Source organism: Bubalus kerabau, chromosome 15 (assembly GCF_029407905.1).
Source record: "Bubalus kerabau isolate K-KA32 ecotype Philippines breed swamp buffalo chromosome 15, PCC_UOA_SB_1v2, whole genome shotgun sequence".
Taxonomy (NCBI): Eukaryota; Metazoa; Chordata; class Mammalia; order Artiodactyla; family Bovidae; genus Bubalus; species Bubalus kerabau.
In genome coordinates this window covers 46,951,049-46,970,239 of record NC_073638.1, presented here as the reverse complement: position 1 = coordinate 46,970,239, position 19,191 = coordinate 46,951,049, and the positions used below count along the sequence as shown (strand labels likewise).

Here is a 19,191-nt window from a genome sequence, read left to right as displayed (position 1 = left end):
TTTCAAGAAAATAAAATATACTGTTGTAGACCGTAGATGTTTCTTCCAAGACACTCTCTGAAAACACAAATCTAGCCATATCACTTAACTGTGCAAAACATTTCATGAATTCTCCATTGCTTTAGATAAGCTATTAGCTTTATAACATGGCTGACAAAGCTCTCCCTGAGCTGTCGTCTGTCAACCATTCAGCCTCATCTTTCACCACTAGGCTCTCAGATTCGCTACAAAAACCAATTGACATTCCCCTAGTCACCTATGCTTTTTGAAATCTCTGTGCCTTTCTGTGCTCTTTGCTCTTTGCCTGTAGCACTCTTCACTCTTCCATCTCTACACTTAACTAACTCCTATTCATCCTACAGAACCTAGTCTCAATTGGGATCTTTCCTGTGCACTGTAATAACTCTCTGTGTACCCACCTAATTGAGTACTCATCAGACTAATATATAATTGCCTATCTACCTGCCGCTTCCCCCTACTAGGCTTCGAGTTTATGGAGGACAAAGAATGTGTTTCATTCATCTTTCATCCCCAATACTTTGCATAATTTTGATGTGGCACATAGCAGGTGTTTTGATTATGACTTTTTGAGAACGATGATATTAGTGAAAGGGACATCAAGTTGAGGGAGAATTTTTAGGATTTTTTTAAATTATTTTCTGGGATGGGAGGTTTAAGCCTGTTCACAGAAAGGGAAAACTGAAAGAGGTTAAGGATTTAGAAAACACACGAACTAACTGGTGAGATCAGGCACAAGAGGTAACAGGAGGGGGATGAGGACCAAAATGCCACAGGATGGCCCCCATCACACTCATGCAGCAGGAAGGACGTAGACAAGGGTGCAAGTAATGGAACCAGAGCTCACATTGATATGAAAGGCATTCTCTGTCCCCGGAGACTAGTTCAGCACCTGATACCTGACGCACCTGACAGTACATAGATGTTGAAAGAATAAAAAATGAGGTTCAAGCTGGGAATTTGCACAAGGTAAAGCAGAATGACTTCCTAAACCTACACAGGCAACCAAGTCTCCCCACTAGAAAGCCCTTATGTAGTTCAGCTTTGAGGAAGGTGGAGGGAGACAAGGTTTAGCCTTACCTCTGAGGCATACACCCCCACCATCTCCAAGGACCTCATTAGAGATGTTTAGTTGGGTAGGTGTAAACCCGGGCCCTAGGAGACAGGGTGGAGCGCTGGAGCCACACGGGTTCCACCACTTCGGTAGCGGCTGGCTCTGGTGGCGTTGCTAAGAGCTTCAGAAGCCAAAGAGGGAGGAATTGCAGCTGGAGACCAAGGGCAGCTTCTTCTGGAAAGGCAGGCCCTAGCCCCCACTTCCTGAAACTACCTGCAGGCAGAGGCCCTGGATATCTCATCCCCAGGCAGCAGGCCACAGAACCATGAGCCAGGACAGCAAAGTGAAGACGACAGAGTCCAGCCCTCCTGTCCTGACCAAGGCCAGGTGAGAAATCCTGGTCCCCTCTGTCTATCTGTCTGCCTCACCAGATGGAGCCTGATCCCTCCTTGCTGCACTGGGTGGCAAGGGCAACAGCGAACCATGGATAAATGAAACCCGACTTCTTTTGCCCACAGGAAGTCTCTGCCAGTCCTGGACCCATCTGGGGATTACTACTACTGGTGGCTGAACACAATGGTCTTCCCAGTAATGTATAACCTCATCATCGTGGTGTGCAGGTTTGCCGCTATGGGAAGGGCCCTAAGCAGAGACCAGGGATAAAGAGTGAGGCCCAGGCAGAGGGCGGGCCCTTGCTCGGGGCTGGTGTGGGGGCGGTGCCAATGCAAGGGCCCAGGTTTAGTGCTCAGCGGCTTGGGAACAATACCTCACACACAGAAGGATCCCTTAAGCCAATCCCTTCTGTGCCTACCACGCAGAGCCTGCTTCCCCGACTTGCAGCACGGTTATCTGGTGGCCTGGTTAGTGCTGGACTACACGAGTGACCTGTTCTACCTCCTGGACATCGTGGTGCGCTTCCACACTGGTCAGTGAGTCTCAGGACTGACCTTCCTGCCACGTTCCCTTCCTAAGGAGAGCCTTAGTAACAAGAAAGTGACCCCCTCCCTCATAGCACTGTCACATGTCTCTGTGTTTACAATACCCCAGTGCTCACCCCAGAAACCCTGGAGCAGGGTTAGGCCTAACCCCATCCTGTCCCTGTAACTGTCTCCTTGTGCTGCCCTGGCCTACCCACCCTCAACCTCATTACTGTACCCGGAAGCAGGAAGGTGCCCCGACTCCGCCCCATACCTGACCCCACCCACGACTGAGCCCCCTTCCCCACCAGGATTCTTGGAACAGGGCATCCTGGTGGTGGACAAAGGTAGGATCTCGAGTCGCTACGTTCACACCTGGACCTTCTTCTTGGACCTGGTTTCCCTGTTGCCCACGGATGTTGCCTACGTGAGTCTGGGTCCACACACACCCACGCTGAGGCTAAACCGCTTTCTGCGAGTGCCCCGCCTCTTTGAGGCCTTTGACCGCATGGAGACCCGCACAGCTTACCCGAACGCCTTCCGCATCGCCAAGCTGATGCTTTACATTTTTGTGGTCATCCATTGGAACAGCTGCCTCTACTTTGCCCTGTCCCGGTACCTGGGCTTCGGGCGTGACGTCTGGGTGTACCCCGACCCCGCACAGCCAGGCTTTGAGCGGCTGCGGCGCCAGTACCTCTACAGCTTTTACTTCTCCACGCTAATCCTGACCACCGTGGGCGACACGCCGCTGCCAGCCCGGGAGGAGGAGTACCTCTTCATGGTGGGCGACTTCCTGCTGGCAGTCATGGGTTTCGCCACCATCATGGGTAGCATGAGCTCTGTCATCTACAACATGAACACAGCAGATGCAGCCTTCTACCCAGACCACGCGCTGGTGAAGAAGTACATGAAGCTGCATCATGTCAACCGCCGGCTGGAGCGGAGAGTCATTGACTGGTGAGGATGCTGGGGTTCTAGACCAGGACAGGAAGAGGTGTGTAGGATAGACTCTGAGGAAGGTAGCTGGGTTCTTACTGCCTGGTGGGTCAGGCAGGGCACTTAGGATGTGGTATTCATTGGAGGGTTCACTGGGTGGAACTTGGAAAAGGATGTCCTCCATTAACTGGGTATGGACTTAAGGAAAGGGGTTGGGTAAGAGATTAACAGGGAGATGAACTCATACACAAGGAAAGCTAACCCAGAACCCAGGGAATGGGAACTGCCACCACCTGGTAGGACTCAGAAGGTCCTGGAAGGTGTAAGAGGTAAGAGCAATACTCCTCAGGGGATGACCAACAACAAGATGGTTGACTATGTCATGGAGTCCATACTGTAGGGTGAACAAGGGGAAGTGTCACCAAGTTAGGGACATAGAACAGAAGACCTCTAAAGAAGATGGGGCTTGGTGACTAAAGTAGATATTTTTAGTGGAATGGTACAAGACATCGTGGAATGGTGGGTGGGTAAAGCCTGACAGGGATTAAGGCTCTGTCCACTGTGTAAAGGCTTCCAGGCCCTGGATGGGAGAGAAGAGGTCAAAATATGTCTGTGACCAGGAGATAGTGGACTAAAGATATTTATCAACCAACTGTCAAGTATTCATATGACCCTTGTGAGAGCTCAGTGTGGTTGGGTTCTTGGCTGAAGCTGAGCTGAGAACCCTGATGGAAAATGTAGAGGGAGGCACCGTAAGGGGCTGGTGAGGACTGCTACTACCATTCCCCCCAGGTACCAGCACCTGCAGATCAACAAGAAGATGACCAATGAGGTAGCCATCTTACAGCACTTGCCCGAGCGGTTGCGGGCAGAAGTGGCCGTGTCTGTGCACCTGCCTACCCTGAGCCGGGTACAGATCTTCCAAAACTGTGAGGCCAGCCTGCTGGAGGAGCTGGTGCTGAAGCTGCAGCCCCAGACCTACTCGCCAGGTGAATATGTCTGCCGCAAAGGGGACATTGGCCGAGAGATGTACATCATCCGAGAGGGTCAGCTGGCCGTGGTGGCCGACGATGGTGTCACCCAGTATGCTGTGCTTGGTGCAGGGCTCTACTTTGGGGAGATCAGCATCATCAACATCAAAGGTGGGCACCTCAGCATTTGTTCTGGAGACCGGGCTATGGGAGGGGAAGGGGGACAGCAGAACCCTGTGCTGAGACCAGATGGCACTTCAGAGCCCACAGATTAAGGACAGCTGGCCCTTGCCTGAGTCACTAGAGGGCTCAAGAGAGAGGCAGGACACAGAGGGTCTCTTCCCTGAGAAGAGGCTGAGTCAACGTCCATGAGAAGGTTGGGTCCTTGGAAGAGAGAGCAGACTTGCTCTGTGAGTATTCACCCAAAGCACCAACAAATCAGTGAAAAGTGCCGAGATAATAGCAATTAGTAATAATAATGGCTAATACTCTCTACATGCTTACTACATGCCCTGTTCAAAGTTCTTCATGTGTACCAATTCATTTAATTCTCACAGCAGTTCTATAAAGTAGGTACTATTATTCACAGTTTAAAGGCAAGGAAATTGGAGCACAGAGAGTTTGGGGAACTTGTCCAAGGTGACATGGGTGATAAGTATACACACTTGAAGTCAATATGAGAAAGAGCTTTCTCATAGCCAAATGGAAAGGAAGGTAGAAGGAATGACCTCCTGTTTACTCCATCAACTCCAGTCCAGGCTAGGTGCTGTACACCGGCTCATTTATTCTTCTTATCAGCCTGTGAAGGAGGACAGCACAGGTAAAGACACCAAGGCCACAGGAGATGGGAAAAACTTAAAAGGGGTAAGCACGCTGTCACTGACTAAGACTAGAATGTGCTCTCAGCCTGGGGATCCCACTCTCTAGTTGTCTTAAAGGTCTCACACTTGTCAGCCAAGGACCCCCTCAAGCCCTGTATCTGGTATGCAGTTGGCCTATCTACCTGACTTTGGACAAATCACTTCCCTCTTTTAGGCCTCAGTTTCCTCACCTACCCAAGAGGGATGATATTCAAAACCCATAGAGTTATTTGTAAGAATTAAATGAGCTGTATGGGTGAGCCACCCAGTGCGGGGCCTGGCACGTGGCAAGAGTTCAACAAATGGTGGCTCCCTTGCCCTTTCTAAGGTCCTTCTAGCTCCGAGACTTCGCAGCATTCAGAACCTATCTTCCCACCAGCCACCCACCATTAGCTTTCTAAAATGCAAATGATACCATACAGTTCCCCTGCTAAAAATAGTTCAGTAGTTTCTGTCCTTTAGCTAAGGTCTAGACTCCTTGCCAGGGCTGTGGGCCTTGACCTGGCTCTCTCCATCTCTCCCCAGCTCCTCACACTGCTGCACTCTGGTCTCTCTGCCCTGCCTGCTGTACTCCGTAACCACCCAACTCTTTCCTACTTCCTTCCCTCTGCTCATGCTCCTCCCTCTGCCTAGTTGCCCTCCCTCCTCCCCTAGTTACCTCCCACTCAGTCTAGGCATCAGTTCCTCCAGGCTTCCCTGAATTCTCTGCCTTAAAGCTTGTCTGGGGCTCTTTGCCTGTCTTCCCACAGTACCAGATGCTTGTCTACACTGCATTGACTGTGCTGTTAGGTAACTATTCCATCAAATGTCTATTTCCTCTAGACTGAACTCTTGGAGGCAGGTCACTGATACCCACTCAGCACAAGGCCTAGTCTCCACCCAGTACATTACAGAATGAAAGAATTAATGAGACAGAAAGAGAGGCTCAGAAGCACAAATGTGGAGGTGGGGGTCCGGGTTCAGACGGGAAATACCCCCTCACACCCACCCTGACTAACTGTCCTCCCACCTGTCTGCTCCTCGGCCACAGGGAACATGTCTGGGAATCGCCGCACAGCCAACATCAAGAGTCTAGGTTATTCGGACCTGTTCTGCCTGAGCAAGGAGGACCTGCGGGAAGTGCTGAGCGAGTACCCGCAGGCCCAGGCTGTTATGGAGGAAAAGGGCCGTGAGATCCTGCTCAAAATGAACAAGTTGGATGTAAACGCGGAGGCAGCCGAGATCGCCCTACAAGAGGCCACGGAGGCCCGGCTGCGAGGCCTAGACCAGCAACTTGATGATCTGCAAACCAAGTTCGCTCGACTCCTGGCTGAGCTGGAGTCCAGTGCACTCAAGATCGCCTATCGCATCGAGCGGCTGGAGTGGCAGACCCGGGAGTGGCCAATGCCTGAGGAACTCATGGAGGCTGATGACGAGGGCGAACCTGGGGAGGGAACGTCCAAAGATGGAGAGGGCAGAGCTGGCCAGGAGGGACCTCCAGGCCTAGAGTGACCCCATGTCTATCCCCAGGACTCCCACCACCAAGTGAATCCAGACTTGTAGGGAAATCTGCCTGCAGAAACTCTGCCATCCTGTCTGCTGGGTTACAGAGATGGGCGTGAACTGGGTCTGTAGATGTACCACCTAGAGATGCAGGAGTGTAGCATACATTCAACCTCTGCTCACCAGAACTATACACACACACACGCATGCACACACACACACATGCACACATACCTATTTGCACATATGCACACTGACCAGGAGACTGTGAAATCCATATTAAATGCTCTGGAGTTCCCCTTCTCAGAGCACACATCTTTCTCACCTACATAAGTCTTATACCAACACCATATAAGTACATTCAGTCACACACCTCATAAACACACGTATACTGAGAGTAACACATCAATACACACAGATGTCCTCCATGGATCTGCACACACTTGTGAACACACAAAAGCATATCTATAGCCCTCTTGTTCCAAGGTATCTTTTAAATGCTCCTCCACGTGGGAGGTTCACAAGTGTACCCTGCAAACAGCACTTCAATAAAGCATTTGCTTCCTCACTAAGCATTTATGGGGTTGATGAAAAAAACCAAAGCCAATGTGAGCCAGCCAGGATAAATTCTGTCTGAATTCTGGGTTACAGGGGCAAGGGGCACAGGCTGTGTAGTAGCTGGCTTCAAAGAGATGAGAGGACTGATGAATGAAGAATCATTGTGCCACAGTATAGCAAGCTTATGTATCACACTGCTGTAAGTATGCACATGTTTTCATAGACACATTCACATATACACCCTGACCATTGCATCTCACAGCAGGTTTTGTATCCTCAACCTCATGAGCTCTGAGGGGTTCGATCTTGCTTAGTAAGCCAGAGTAAATATCTGCTCCTTTTTCCTTCCTTCAGTTCAGCCCTGGAACCTAGGACCAGATATACCTTACCCTCAGAACTGACCCTCAGAACTGAGCTCTTCCAAGAGGAGAATAGTTTCCAGGACTGTAAACCTGGCCCTATCCTACCATGATGGTTCTCAGAGCTGGCCTTGGTCCTGGCAGAAATCCAGTCCTCCTTCTCTGTACAGCATTCCAAGACATAGGGTGGAGAATGGAGGCTCAGTGGAGCAGAGTATCATGATTGGGGACAACTGGAGATGAGTGTTTGGGGAGTTCTGGAGAAACTTTGACATACTTAGAAGAAGGTCTGCAGGTTTGGGGCAGAAGAGGTGTTATGGGGTCTGTGGAGCAGAGTCAAATGTCATCTCTGAATCATATTCACCCTTGCCATAATTTTAGCTCCTCCAGGGCCTGGCGAGTCTTTGGGTGTGAGCTGTGCCAGGCAGTACTTCAAAATGTGCTTGGAATTTAATTTACCAACATTTAGCTGATAAATTTATATTACATTGACTGAGTGATGACATACTCAGAGATCAATGCCACTGAAAGAAGATTTATTACTTACAGTCCCCAACAGGAAGTGAGCACACTATGGCATACAGGAGCACATGGGGAAGCACCAGGGTTGCTCAGGAGGCAGAAAGGAGCAAGAAGAAAATATGGGTACAAAGTTTTTATTTCATAGTGGTAGCAAGTTTTTAGGTGAGAACGTCTCCTGTTAGGTGGGAAGCAAAACCCAATTTTGGGTTTTGTGGTTGAAAGGTTCATAATATGACTTTTAAGCACCCACAAAAGTCAGACCACAGGGGAAATGTAAACAACATTGGTCTTTAATTTTCTCATGATTTCAAGATGCTGAATCATCAGTTACAGAATATCAAGAATGATTATTATAAATGGTACACGAATGTAGGGTAGGGTCTCCAGGGCTCTGAGGGCAGGATATGCTGATGTGTTGTCATGGAGACAGTCCCAGAGTTGTTGGTGTCCTCTACGACGACTAACTTTTTGGTCACGATACAGGTGACACAGAGGGACTCAGACACGAAGGACTCGAAACAAAACTTCTTCAAATAGGCACAGAAACTGAGACTGAGGCTGGAGCCGAGGTGTCAGGAGAAATTATGAGGGTTACTGCACTTTCGATCACTTCAAAATCTGTGGTTATTTTGTGATATCCTCCTCACCAATTATGAGAACCATAGGGCTGGCATGGGGTCTCTTGATTATTGCTGGGTCCTCAGAGCTAAAACTATGCCAGGTTTTAGGTACCTAAATATTTATTTGGCAAACAGAGATGAGAGTTGAAGCAGGCAAAGATCCAATTTTGGAGGAAGATGTGTCAGTTTCTCAAGAGGTTTTCCTACCATCTCTGCCCTCCAGTCATGCTGAGCTAGAATGGGTAATGAAGGCCACTTTGGTGGTCTCTGATGGATTCAGGGTGCTAAAAATAAGCTTTTCATTTATAATGTACACACTTGTCCCAAGAGAAGGCTCTCCTAGAACAGGTGGCTTCTGCCACCTGGCAGAATTCTGAGCACAAGGAGGGTGATAACTGGCCATCTTGCCTATCCTAGAAGCAGGAGCAAAATTCTGGAGTCAGCTGTGCATCTTGGCATCTCCGCTTTTCCAGGATGGGAAGATGGTGGAGCAACCATACCACAAGACATCTTGAATAACCATGTTGAGGTCCTCTAGTTGCAGACTGACACCCCTCCTGTGTGGGAAACAGCATTTTGACAATTAGGGAACAAGTTGGATAGAGTTGAGCCAGGATGGGCAGCAGGGAACACAATTTTAAGTTCCTGGAATCACAACAAAAAAACATCAACAAAAACAATCTTTTAGTCCAAAGAGTGTAATTTACTGTATGTCAATTGCTAGGCTAAGCATTTATCTATGTGGCAGGAAACTTCACAGAGGTATTCATTTCGGTTTTGTTCATTTTATCCCTCCTCTCATCGTAAAAAAGTACCTAAAGTTTTGTATCCCCTAGACTTAAAGCTTTTCAAATTGCAGTGTCAAAACAGAAATGTTCAGAAACTCTCTGCCCTAGCTTTTGTTTATAAAAACAGGGCTCCCAGGAGGGAGGAGACATATGTATACTTATGACTGATTCATGTTGATGTTTGGCAGAAACCAACAAAATTCTATAAAGCAATCATTCTTCAATTAAAAATAAATAAATTTAAAAATAACAAAACAGAACAATTATAACAATATACTATAATAAAAAAAGAAAAAAAACAAGGCTCCAAGGTTTTCACAAAAAATTCACCTAAGGGTGAATTGTGCCCAGCTGTCTGTGAGGGCTTAGAGTTGAAAAAGCAGAAGTGTCTGTACTTCTGAGGAAGGAGATTCTCTAAGACTAAGGAAGGAAATGGGATTCTTGAACATTATATTAGTTTCCTTTTATTGAAGTAACATATTGCCACAAATATAATAGCTTAAGACAGTATTCATTAATTATCTCACAATTCTGAGTCAGAAATCTGAGCATAGTGTGGCTCAACTGGGTCCTCTGGCTCAACTGGGCATCCCAAAACCAAAACCAAGGTATCAGTTGGGCTGGGCTGTTATCTGAAGTCTCTGGGAAGAGTCTGCTTCCAAGATCATTCAGGTTGTTCGAAGAATTCAGTGTCTTTTGTTCGTAGAACTGAGATCTTTATTTCCTTGCACATGGCCCCTTTATCTTCAGGCCACTAGAGGCATGTTAAGTCTTTCTTATTCTCCAAATGTCTTACTCCTGCTTCTAAGAGACCTCTGCTTTTTAGGTTCATATGATTAGATTAGGCTCACCCAGATAAGCCAAAATAATCTCCATATTTTAATTAAGGTCAGCAGGTTATTGACCTTAATTATATCTGTAAAGTCCCTTTTCGCCATAATCACAGAAATAACACCAGAGGGCAAAGATAATGGGAGCCAAAATTCTACCTATCACAGGGCTACTGGGAAGGAAAGCAGCCTGGACCACACTTTCAGCCCAGGCTTAGAAGGAACCCTAAGGATCAAATCTTTGGAAACTGCAGGAAGATCACTTTGCCCCGGGGCGTACTGGAGTCTCAAAGCAGCATCCACTAGAGGGAGCTCAGGCTTGAGTGAATGAGGTGCAGACCTGCATTACCAACACGGTCCGACTGCCACAGAGCCCCCTGGTCTCCAGATACTCTGTCCAACATAAAATCCACAGATATTTTTATAAGACCCTAAATGTGGAGGACGAGAGAATGGAAAGAAAGTAACAAAACACAGGGAGATTAAATCTTTCAGTAAGATAGGTGGTTAAACGTTTAGATGACAATTGTCTAATTTAGAGAATTAAGGAAAAATCCAATTTTTTATACACAGTTATGACACTAGTGGTAAGGAATCCACTGCCAATGCAGGAGACTTGGGAGACACGAGTTTGATCCCTGGGTGGGGAAGATCCCTTGGAGGAGGAAATGGCAATGGACTCCAGTATTCTTGCCAGAAGAATCTCATGGACAGAGGAGCCTGGCAGGTTACAGTCCATAGGGTCATAAAGAGTCAAACATGACCTGTCTGAGCACAAATGCAGTCATTTTTAACTGCTATATGTAAATTATCTCATTTGGTTCTTATAGCAATATTAGGAAACTTACATTGCTTTATGTTAATTTTTCTAAATAGGAAACTGAAGCCCACAGAGCAGCTAAAAAAATTACATAGGATTTTGTAAAGTTGGACTTACCCAGTGACTCAGCAGTAAAGAATCTGCCTGTAATGCAGGAGAATTGCAGGAGATACAAGTTCGATCTTGGGATCAAGAAGATTCCCTAGAGAAGGAAATGGCAACCCACTCTAGTATTCTTGCCTGGGAAATCCCATGGATGGAGGAGCATGGCAGGCTACAGTCCATGGGTCACAAAAAGTCAGACACAACTTAGTGACTAAGCAACAGCAACAAAATTGTAAAGCTGTTTATGCCAGGTCCTGGGCTAAGTGCATTGTCTCAGATAATCTTTATAACTATGAGAAACATGCTATTATTTCCCCATTTTGAAATGAGGAAACAAAGGCTCTGGGAGATTAGGTAATTTGTCCAGTAACACAGGGCTCCTAAGTCACATGGAATGAAACCTAGGTTTGTCTGTTTCTTCTAGGGAGTTAAGAAATGAAACTGCCTCAGCTTGAGGCCAAGGCCAGGCAAGCTCCTTCTTTTCTTGAGAATGACTGTTGCAGGCTATAACGGTGGTAACCAGGTAGTAACCAGGGGAGAAGGAGCTAGTCATGGTGCAGAGCGGCGCCTGTGAATCACCAGCAAGCCAGTGTGCTGAAGTGTGATCTCAAGGCTACATAACTAGACAAGGGACCACCCACTGTTCTGGAGAAGAGCTGTTAGTTCCAGCTCTCTGCCCTCATGCATGCATGAGGGAGGAGTTCCGGAGTCACGACCAGATTCCTTCAGGGGTTTCAAAACTGGGCCCTTCTGCTGATAGCTCAGCTGCTTCTGGCTTAGCTCTTCCCACCCCACCTCCATCCCCACCTCTGTAGGACCCATTTCCCTCGCTGGGTCACTAACCTCAGAACACCTTGGCCTGGCTAAGATTTGAGATGTACATTCCTCCTCAGTGCTCCCAATTAGCCATTTCCCCACAGGAGTTTCTTCAGCCCACCCTGCTTCACCTTTTTCTTGCTGAGAGTTTGACTGCTAATGGCAAAGACAGATGGAAATAAAGTAGCCAGCTTGGGAGGAAATCAGATTCACAGGGAGTCTGGCCATCCAATCCAGGGAAGATCTGAATTTTCTTTCACTAGGAGCCAGGAGCAGGAGGGACAGGTGGGTGGATCCCAGCTTGCGGGTGAAGCTAGGGTTTGGCTTGAGGCTTGGATCAGAGGTAGATGATCAAGCTGGGTTGAAACTTGGGTCAGGGCATAGCCCAAGTCAGTGCAGGTATTAACCTGGCCTAAAAGCACAAAAAATAAGAGTTTGGGGGCAAAATGTGCTGATAGTCAATCAGAGTCAGATGGTAGTTCTGAAACATCACTTAGTAGCTGGGGGACTCAGCCTCCTACAAAATTGAAAGAAAATTGAAAGAAATGCTTGGAGAAGTAAAATGTAAATGAGATTATGAATGTAAACTGTCTATCAGTGCCTGACAGAAAGCAACTGCTTGACAATGAATAATAGTTAAGACCATTATTCTTACCGCTCTAGCAGGTAAGAATGGGAGCAGGCAATGGCAACCCACTCCAGTACTCTTGCCTGGAAAATTCCATGGACGGAGGAGCCTAGTAGGCTGCAGTCCATGGGGTCGCTAAGAGTCAGACGCGACTGAGCGACTTCACTTTGACTTTTCACTTTCATGCATTGGAGAAGGAAATGGCAATCCACTCCAATGTTCTTGCCTGGAGAATCCCAGGGTCGGGGGAGTCTGGTGGGCTGCCATCTATGGGGTCGCACAGAGTCGGCCACGACTGAAGCGATTTAGCAGCAGCAGCCGCCGCCGCAGCAGGTAAAAATATGCCTTTGAGGGCCCTGGGGCTCATGGGTGTTGTGCAGCCCTCCTTGGCCTTGGGCCTAGGGGCTGTGCTGGCAATGCTTAATCTGGCCAGCAGAGGGCGAAGCGCTTTCTTTCTCTCACCTCCTAGCTCCCTCCCAGACCTCAGGAGTGCTTTCCTTGCACAGCTGGGAGAATTACCCAGGGAGAAATAGAATCTTAAAATCCGAATCTTGACTGATTTAAGAAAAACCTTATTCAAATTTTCTAGCGAAGACAGCAGTGGTGCGGCTGAAAGACATTACTGAGGAAGTTATGCTAAATCAGAGCCCAAGGTATGAATACCTGTTGAGGGCAGCACAGGGAATGGCTGGGATCATTCAGGACTGCCGTCTCCCAGTTTGAAAACTCATGTGCTTTTCACCCAGAATGCATGGACCCTCTCTGTGTCTGCCACTGCTTTTCCATTTTCAGTACCTTGGCTTGTTGTCCTCAGCCTTGCCCTCCACCAGCAGGTCTCACAGGGCCCCAGAGGCACGAATGTATTCCTAGACGCCTTCTCTGTTTAACCTCCCGGGTGAGCCTTCCTATGGCCCTTTTAGCCCTCAAGTAAGGCCCTGACCTGGGGTCTCCAGGACCCTGTAGCCTACCTGTGAAAGCCCACATCTGAAGCCACATGTAACCTTCTAGTGGGAGCCAGTCCCCAGTGTATGCTCTGCTCCCCACAGCATGAGCCCCAGGCTCTGGAAGGCTGGTCCTTCCCTTGGTTTCTTTCCTCTGCCCAACATCCCTACATGCTCTGGTTCTTGCCTGTCTGTCTTCTCAGCTCATTGCCTCTTTGTTTAATCATGCCAAGGGAAGGACCTTCAATGTGGGCAGGGAGTGTGTGGGCAGGAGCTCAGCAGAGAGGCATATCTGCACATCACAGAAATGCAGAGAAAAGAAGGCCTTGAAAGGTGAGGGGAGGAGGCAACCCACACAGTCACAGGGGAGAGACTGGGCCAGCAGGCTCCCCAAGGAGTAAATGACTGGTTTCCCTCCTAGCTCTCGATCCCAGCTGCATGTGTGTCAGGGTCAGGGCTGTGGAGGCAGAGTGTGTTCATGACCACTGTGCGTGAACACTGGGCTCCCCAGGGAAAGTGTTGATGTTTTGTGGACCTTCAGGCTACCTGGAATAAGCCCTACCTTATCAAGCAGGTTATTTGGCTGTGCATTCGACACTATGTGCTTTTCTCTTGCATACTCTCCCTTGCATATTTACTGATGTATTGTTTATTTAAACATTCCCCTCTTATCTCAACTGTGATATAGAATATTGAAAGAAGGATCGTGTGCCCACCTTGAGCAGTAGCATGGGTGGCTCAAACTTCCCCAAGGCAAAGGTAGATTGTTCTAAGCCACAAGAGTCAAGCAAGGTGGACCAGCACCCCCTGCAAGGCACACAAGGCAAAGGTAGATTGTTCTAAGCCACAAGAGTCAAGCAAGGTGGACCAGCACCCCCTGCAAGGCACACATGTGCATGCATGCGTGCACGCGCACACACACACACACACACACACACACGGGCAGGCACCAAAAAACAGAAAACTGACTACCTTGACAGGACAAGGCCTGAGTCAGAAAGGCAGCTTCCCTGAGGACTGAACCTGGCCCTATTTAAGGGCCTCCTGCACTTGCCTCCTTGATCTAGCTTTCTGACTTGTTCTGAAATAAGGGTCCAGGTCTCTGCCCTCTGTCTACTCATATTGACTTTGAAGTTCTCCTTCTTCTGTGATCTAACGTTCCCCTGTTTCCTGGCCCTCAGCAATCTCACGTTCTCTCCAAATGCTGGCTTAATCCCTGGCACAGATGGAATCTCCTGATTTTGAGAAATGAGGTTTGACTCCCCTTCATGTTGCATTTTCATCTCTCTTCCTTCTTCCTTCGCTCATGGTATGTCCCTCCTCCCCCGTAAAAAAAAGTGAAAGCATCAGTCACTCAGTCATGTCCAACTCTTTGAGATCCCATAGACTGTAGCCCACCAGGCTCCTCTGCCCATGAAATTCTCCAGGCAAAAATATTGGAGTGGGTAACCATTTCCTTCTCCAGAGTATCTTTCCAACCCAGGGATCGAACCCAAGTCTCCTGCAATGCAGGCAGATTCTTTACCACTGAACCACCAGATAACCCCACTAGTATCTATGACTTTTTCCTCTTTACAAACCATCTTCTTGAAATAATTTACGCCCACAAACTCCTGATCTTCACCTCCCATTACCCATCTGCACTTGGTTAGAGGGGAGAAAATGAGCAAGGTACATAGGTGATGAACAATATGGAAGGCACCACAAAATTATAAGCAACTCAAGGTTCCTTAAGCATAAAAAAATAGAAAAGAAATGAGAGTAGTGTGGGGAGTGGTTTGAGAAACTGTTGGAGAAAAGGACAGATGCTAGACACTTGGAATACAGACAAGCAAAAGGGTGATTACAAGACATGTTAATTGTGGGACTACCATGGTGGTCCAGTGGTTAAGAACCCGCCTGCCAATGCAGGGGACACGAGTTGGATCCCTGGTCCAAGAACTAAGATTCCCACATGCAGCGGGGCAATTAAGCCCATGTGCCAGGACTACTGAGGTGGCGCTCTAGAGTCTATGTGCCCCAACTACTGAAGCCCACTCGCCCTAGAACCTGTACTCTGCCACAAGAGAAGCCATAGAGAGTAGACCCCACTTACCCCAACTAGAGTAAGCCTGCATGCAGCAACAAAGATGGAACACAACCAAAAATAAAATAAATAAATTTTTTAAAGACATGTAATTGTGAGAATTACCATAATGAATGAGAGATACAGGTATTACAGAAGTCTATGGGTTAAGAGTCACCTAATCCAGATGTGTGGGGTTAAGGAAAGCTTCTCAGAGGAGTTTCAGCTTCCGTAACTCCTTTTCCAAGATTAGCAAACTCTCGTATCCTCAATTTCTTTGAACACTCTCTCAATTGCCCTGTTAAATAAAGCTAGTCACTGCATGACTGAAGGTGGCTTATCCACACCCACAGTCACCTGCAAGAAAGGGCAACAAGGAAGAGAGAATCCACTCCTTTCCTTTAAGAACTTGATCTGGAAGCTGTACTTAAGGCTTCCATCCACAACCTCTGTCCAAAATGTAGTCATAAAGCCACACTTAACCACAAAAATCTAGGAAACATACTCATAATGTGGTTGCCATGACATTTTCTTCTAAAATTATTCTTTTCTACTAGCTTTTTACAATTGAGTCTCTGCTGCTACTGCTAAGTCACTTCAGTCGTGTCCGACTCTGTGCGACCCCATAGATGGCAGCCCACCAGGCTCCCCCGTCCCTGGGATTCTCCAGGCAAGAACACTGGAGGGGGTTGCCATTTCCTTCTCCAATGCATGAAAGTGAAAAGTGAAAGTGAAGTCGCTCAGTTGTGTCCAAACCTCAGCGACCCCATGGACCGAAGCTTTCCAGGCTCCTCCGTCCATGGGATTTTCCAGGCAAGAGTACTGGAGTGGGTGCCATTGCCTTCTCTGAATTGAGTCTCTACTTACATCAAAAGGTAGAACCCTCCACATGTACACTGGGTTCCATACTTCGCTGCCTTTTCTCAAGAAACTTGCATTAGTGTCTCTATTTCTCTCTGCCTCTCAGTTTCTGTCTCTGTCTTTCTCTCTCCTTCAGTCTTTTCTACACATTGCAGTATTTTGATCTGCCACTAAAAAAGTTCTAGTTCTTCCATCTTTAAAATCTTTAATTCCACATCCCCCTCCAGTTACTACACTTTTTCTTTTGCATAATAACTACTATTCAAGAAGACTTGTCGAAAGTCACCTGCTGTACTTTCTCCCATCACATTCAGTGTTCAGTACATCGGATCCATCTTTTGTCTCTAGTGAAAAGTGAAAATCACTCAGTCATGTCCAACTCTTTGTGACCACATGGCCAGAATACTGGAGAGGATAGCCTTTCCCTTTTCCAGGGGACCTTCCCAACCCAGGGATCAAACCCAGGTCTCCCACATTGCAGGCAGATTCTTTACCAACTGAGCCTCAAGGGAAGCCCAGGAACATTGGAGTGGTTAGCCTATCCCTTCTCCAGGGGATCTTCCAAGCCCAGGAATCGAACTGGGGTCTCCTGCTGTGCAGGCAGATTCTATACAAACTGAGCTATCAGGGAAGCTCTAGGACCTCACCAAAATGGCTCTTTCTGAGGCCAAGGCTCTCCAGGTCCCTGAATTCTGAGTACATTTCTCATCCTCATTATCTTGGTCCAGAAGCAGCATTTGAATATATTCAGCGTGTCTCTTTTTGCTTTTATGATGCCATTCTCCCCTTGTTCTCCCCTCACCCCTCTAAATGCTCTTTCTTGGGCTCTTTTGCAGGTTGATCTTTCTCTATCCAGCCTTCAAACAATGGTCTTTCCCAGACCTCTCATCTGGTCCTCATTTCTCTTTATTCAACATACTCTTGTTAATTCTATGGTTTGCATTAATTCCTACAACCTATGTATTCAGCTTTCTACTGGAATTACTACCTATGTGTCTAACAGGCATCTGAAACTATACTTGTCCAAAGTGGACCAGATTCTCTGGTGGGAACTTCTGTCTGATAGCTATTACTTTCTCTATGAAGTCAGGGGCTGTGTTATTTGTTGTGAGTAAAAGTTGGTGTGTGTGTGTATGAGTGTGTGTGTGTACAGGCACTCACCAGAGTTAGAGATGCAATAAGAGAATTTATGAATCAAGAAAATTTGAAAAAAAATTTGCAAAATGAGAAGACGGTGACCAGAGAAACAATAAAAATTCTACTCATTCTGGGAAGCAGCATACTAGGACCACATGAATTCTGATTTCCCAACTCCCTGGCTTTGAATTGTGGCTTTTTTATACCTTTATATCCAAAGCTTTGTGGCTTTGGATAAGTTACTAAAACTCTTTCTCAGCCAGTTTTTTCATTTAAAATGATAATCGATAATATTGTGCTCAAATTTGTAGTTTTTTTGTGAGGATTAAAGACAATATGCTTGGAACAGTAGGTGATTATCAAACTTTCACTAGAAATATTATTCATTTTAAATTTCATTGTTCTCTGTCACTTTCCACAAACAAATGGCCTCTAAATTCTGTCTCTCAATCAGGCTTGCAAGGCAAGAGACACAGGTTCGATCCCCGATCAGGGAACCGAAATTCTACATGCCCAGAGAACACTAAGCAGGCACACAGCGACCACTGAGCCTACGCGCCACAGTGGCACTGAGCCTGCATGCCACTGCTGGAGAGCCCCATGCCACAGCAAAAGATCCCACCTGATGCCACAAAGACGCAAGGATGCAGCCAAATAAATAAATAAATTCTGTCCCTCTTCCTTCTAAGTATCTCTCAGAGCCATCTTCTCCACTACTTCCATGACTTTAGTTCAAACCACTGTCAATTCTTCCCTGAATTACTGTCATGGATTCCCAATTGATCCCACTCCTAAAGTTGCTCTCCACACCAGTTGCTACTGCAATCTTTCCAAGGTTTTCTAAATCTTAACAAATTTCCAGTGCCCTCATTTCTTCCTTGCATGGCTTGCAAGAGTCTGCATTTTCTATCTCCTGTGATGAGAGGTGTGTTACTTTCTAGGGCTACAGTAACAAATTATCATGAAATTGGTAGCTTCAAAACATCCATTTATTAGCTCACAGACAGTAAAGCTGGGTTCTTTGCTCAGAGTGGTTATCACCAGGCAGAACTCAGAGTGTCAGTCAGACTCAATTCTCTTCTGGAGGCTCTGGGGGGAGATCTGCTTTCAGGTTCATTCTTGTCATTAGCAGGATCCAATTTCTGTGGTTGTAGGACTGTGGCCCCTATTTTCTTGCTGGCTGTCAGCCAGAGATGGCTCTCAACTAGAGGCCATTCTCAGGCACTTGTTGTATGCCCTCCTCCATCCTCAAGCTAACTACAGCCACCCCCATTTCTTGCCTCATTGCCCCTCCATTTTCAAGCTAGCTACCCTCTATCAAATCTTGTTCTTCACATCTCTTTGACTTCCTCTTCTGCTGCCAACCAGAGAAAACTTGTGGCTTTTGAAGGGATTCATATGATAAGGACAAACTGGATAATCTATCATAAGGTCAACTGATTAGCATTGTTAATTATATTCACAAAAATCCCTTTTGCCCACATACCATAATCTTAGGAGTAATGTCTTATCACATTCACAAGTTCCACCCACACCCAAGGGAAGGAGATCATACAAGAGTGACAGTCATTAGGAATCATCTTGCAATTCTGCCCACCCAAGAGGGAAAGCAGGGAGAAACACCCCTGAAAAATACTGAGAACTTGAGCTGAGATCAGAAGGATGAGTAGAAGTTAATTGGGTAAGGAAGGAAATCTTCCATAGAGAATGTGCAGAGGACATGTAACTAAAAGACATATATCTGAAAACTGAACAAAAAGAAGGCCAGTGTCTTCAGTGGAGAGAACAAGAACCATAGTGATTTGAAACAAGGTAGTTAGAGAAGTCAGTAGTAGTCAGGCCATGCAGACTTCATCAGTTCAGTTCAGTTCAGTAACTCAGTAGTGTCCAGTTCTTTGCAATC

General features: G+C 46.9%; 1 protein-coding gene and 1 long non-coding RNA gene across 3 annotated transcripts; one reads left to right on the top strand and one right to left on the bottom strand.

Moving 5' to 3' along the window:
• Positions 1-761: 761 nt before the first annotated feature.
• Positions 762-6,786, top strand: CNGA4 (cyclic nucleotide gated channel subunit alpha 4). Its single transcript, XM_055547563.1, has 6 exons — positions 762-1,459; positions 1,591-1,692; positions 1,891-1,997; positions 2,301-2,946; positions 3,718-4,067; positions 5,787-6,786. Exons 1-6 carry the CDS (start codon positions 1,398-1,400, stop codon positions 6,245-6,247), a joined length of 1,728 nt encoding a protein of 575 aa, XP_055403538.1. The 5' UTR covers positions 762-1,397; the 3' UTR covers positions 6,248-6,786.
• A 1,663-nt stretch (positions 6,787-8,449) lies between these two features.
• On the bottom strand, positions 8,450-11,811 carry LOC129628131 (uncharacterized). Of its 2 annotated transcripts, none has more exons than XR_008702729.1 (3): positions 11,684-11,811; positions 10,853-11,009; positions 8,450-8,854 (listed from the first exon to the last, which is right to left on the bottom strand). It is a non-coding gene; the product is annotated as an uncharacterized LOC129628131 (long non-coding RNA). The 2 variants fall into 2 exon arrangements; XR_008702730.1 differs by having other exon boundaries at positions 10,853-10,937; positions 11,684-11,798.
• Between the last annotated feature and the right edge of the window lie 7,380 nt (positions 11,812-19,191).